The sequence below is a fragment of the Diceros bicornis genome, chromosome X (genome assembly GCF_020826845.1).
Source record: "Diceros bicornis minor isolate mBicDic1 chromosome X, mDicBic1.mat.cur, whole genome shotgun sequence".
Classification (NCBI taxonomy): Eukaryota; Metazoa; Chordata; class Mammalia; order Perissodactyla; family Rhinocerotidae; genus Diceros; species Diceros bicornis.
Genome location: NC_080781.1, coordinates 111300186 through 111303472, shown reverse-complemented (window position 1 = coordinate 111303472; position 3287 = coordinate 111300186). Strand labels below are relative to the sequence as shown.

Sequence of the window (3287 nt, the reverse complement as noted above, 5' to 3'; positions counted from 1 at the left end):
GTCCCCTGCCCTTCCCGTCGTGGGGCCTCCTCAGGCACCACCACAGACTGTTGTCCCCTCAGCGGCCGGCTCCTCTGCCACCCCGTGCGCCTCGCGTCAGGCCCAACTGCCCACGGCCTCCTCTCAGCGGCAGCCGCTGAGGGGGCCACCATCTTCGCCGTCGTCGCCACAGCCGGATCGCCGCCCCGGTTGAGGTAGCGCCTGGTGCCATGTCTGCGACGGGAGAGGGAGACATGACCCTAGGTGGCCCGGACAGCCCCATGGGCATGGCGGGAGCGTGGGCCAGGGCGGCCGGAGCCGGCGACGGGGTGGGCAGTGAGTCCGGGCCCCACGGGGCGGCCGGCGTCCGGGGCGCCGCGGGAGGCCTCGGGGAGGCGGCGGGCGAGCAGGGGGCCGCTGCGGCGGAGGGCGGGAGCGCCGGGGAAGACTCGGACATCGGGCCGGCCGAGGAGGGCGAGGAGGAGGCGGGCCGGGACCTGGTGGTGGACGCCCACCTGTTCCCCATGGCGAACTTCCGCCTCATGTTCCTGGACCTGGTGCGCTCGCTGCTGCACCGCGTCTACTACAACGACCACGTGCTCGTGCGGCCCCGCGCCGGCCGCCTGCTGCTAGGCCGACCCCGGCCTCGGGCGCCCGACGGCGCGGCCGAGCTCCACGCGCCCCAGCCGCCGCCAGAGGGGGCCGCTGCCCCGGCGCCCGCGGAGGAGGCCACCCGGGAGCCCCCGGAGGAGGCCACCCGGGAGCCCGCGGAGGAGGCCACCCGGGAGCCCGCGGAGGAGGCTGCCGCCGCTGCGGGTGAGGAAAGGCTGCGGGGGGAGGGCCTCCCTCTCGGCGGGGCTGCGGGGGGGGGGGGGACCGCGTCCCTCTCGGCGGGGCTGCGGGGGGGGGGGACCGCGTCCCTCTCGGCGGGGCTGCAGGGGGGGCCGCTGCCCTCTCGCTGGGGCTGCGGGGGGGGGGCGCTGCCCTCTCGGCGGGGCTGCAGGGGGGGGGCGCCTCGTGGGCGCAGCCGGGGCACGTGCCGCCCGCCCAGCGCGGCCCGGGGGCGAGGCCGTGGGTCCGGGTCCCCAACCCGCCGAGGGGCCAGTGGGCCCGATTCCGTGCCACCTTGACGGTTGTGAGGAACAGTACGCGGCCGTGGCGCAGCCTCTGATGAGAGCTGAGACCACCCGGGCGATTTCGGAGCCGCCGGTGCCTGTCGGCCGAGGCGGCGTTCGCGGGGAGCGTGGGAGGAAACAGAGGGGAAGCCTGGGGAAAAGAAGGAGCTAACGGCACGCCTCCTTTCTGGGTCGTGGCTGTCAAAATTCAAGATCCTTAGAAAGTTGATCCCAAAACATCAGGAACGGATAGGCGGGCACTTGGTAAAAAGTAAATATTCGGTGGGTTGAGGAACTAATGAGCTTCACCAGAGATTTTGTCGTTGAGGCAAAACGTATTTTCGCAAGAAAGTTCTGACCAAAACATACAACATGCATCAGGCCCCGGTAATTCGGATCCCTCCTTCTCGGAAGGGCCCGAGATAACCAGCAGCACAGGGTGGCGGGTTTACCGGAAAGAGAAATAAGGTCGCTGTGAAAACGGTCAGGCAGTGGAGGTGTGAGGGCCGTGGCAGCGTCGTACCAACCAGCAGGAAGGTGGCCAACCGTTCTTCTCTTAGTTCCTTCCATCCTCCTGCTTCTCCTGAGGGCAGAGTCCTGGATGGCACTATTCCTGATAAACTGGGATTGTGTTCTCTGAATGTCTGGTCCCAACATCTCTGTTGTTCTTCACTAAAGAAACAACTAAATGTCGGTATGAAAACGCGAATGAAGAGGTCGAGGACGCTGAAAGTAAGGAAGAAAAAGAGAAGTTTAACAGAAAACAGGAAGGACCCGAAAAGGATCTGGACCCAGCAGAGAGCACGCTGAGAAAATCCAGGTATCTGTGTATAACTTTGAATATCACCCAATCATTCCTGGAATTTACCTGTTACTGACAACTTTATTTTTTCTTAATTCTTCCAGTAAATTAATTAAGAAAATGTTTGTTTAAAATTAGTTTAAAAATTCAATTTTACCTACTTAGAATGTTAACAGAATACTCATGTATCTATATAAAATGCGTCATATACTGAAATATACTTCATGGCTACTCATTGGTTCCTATGAGGTCTCTTGTCCTCTACCTGTAAGTCTACTAACGAGTAGTAAATGTATCAGTACCTAAGACCAGTATTTGTTTAGAAAACAGTTACTAGAAGCAGCAGCTAAAGTCGCTGGGCTGTGCACTAGTTGGGCCTTCAGTACTTGGCTACAGAAATGCAGTCGCCTGTACTAACTAGGAGACAATACCTTTTAGAATGTGACTACTTACAAAGAGCAAAACGTTAAGAATTTCGAGTAGGACCACATTTAATGCTTAATACCTAAACATTTGTTCCATTGTAGACTTTTGTATTTTATGTGACAGTCAAAAGAAAAGAAACTTAGTCATAGTATGACTGTTGTTTATCACTGAATTGGTAATTAAGTCTTAAGGTAGTTCTTGTCTTTGAGTATATTTAAATGATTAACATATTTCTTTTTCTTGTCTATTTGCATTTTCACAGCTGTGTATTTCCTACTAACAGCCTCTTTCTCATATGGTAGATATAGAAACCAAGGGTCTGGGAGGGTGAGGGAGTATCATTTGTGGAATGAGCATAGGCTTTTAAAGGTGGAGAGATTTATTTAAATCCCAGAATGGCCTCTCAAGGATCATAAAAGCATTTACAGTGTTAGGCAAGAGACAAAGTTGGTATGATCACATGACTGAAGCCATCGGTTGCAGGAGCACCTTATATCCAAGGGTGCAGGTTACAAGAGGAAAACGTGTTGTTCTTCTCTACTTGTTGGGATATAGCACACAAACGCAGCAGATACACATAGGGCTGACTATTTTCTTAGATTTAGAAAGTGACTGTGCTGGTTAATGCTGGATAATTGTTAATTTTCTCTCATTTCATCCTGCAGTTGCGAGGAATAGAAAGAAGATGGAAGAAGAAGAATCTGTTCTTCACTCTCTAGATTTCTTGTTTTTTAGAAGCGCGAGGGAATTTTATCAACAGTGATTTCATTCCAACTTCATCACCCAAAAAGTGATATCCACTGACATCTGACTTTTCCCTCACATTTTACAGATATATTTGACAACATTTGTTCACGTTAAAAATAAAAGTTTGTTTTAATGCGCAAGTTGAAATATGTGCACATTTTTTTAAGGGTAAATAGCACTCAAATCCCTGTTTTACCTCTTTTTGTTCTGGCCCACTT

General features: G+C 54.1%; 1 protein-coding gene across 1 annotated transcript; it reads left to right on the top strand.

Moving 5' to 3' along the window:
* Window positions 1-209: 209 nt before the first annotated feature.
* On the top strand, window positions 210-3022 carry LOC131400346 (cancer/testis antigen 47A-like). Its single transcript, XM_058535105.1, has 4 exons — window positions 210-795; window positions 983-1222; window positions 1725-1914; window positions 2988-3022. Exons 1-4 carry the CDS (start codon window positions 210-212, stop codon window positions 2998-3000), a joined length of 1029 nt encoding a protein of 342 aa, XP_058391088.1. The 3' UTR covers window positions 3001-3022.
* The last annotated feature ends 265 nt before the right edge of the window (window positions 3023-3287 follow it).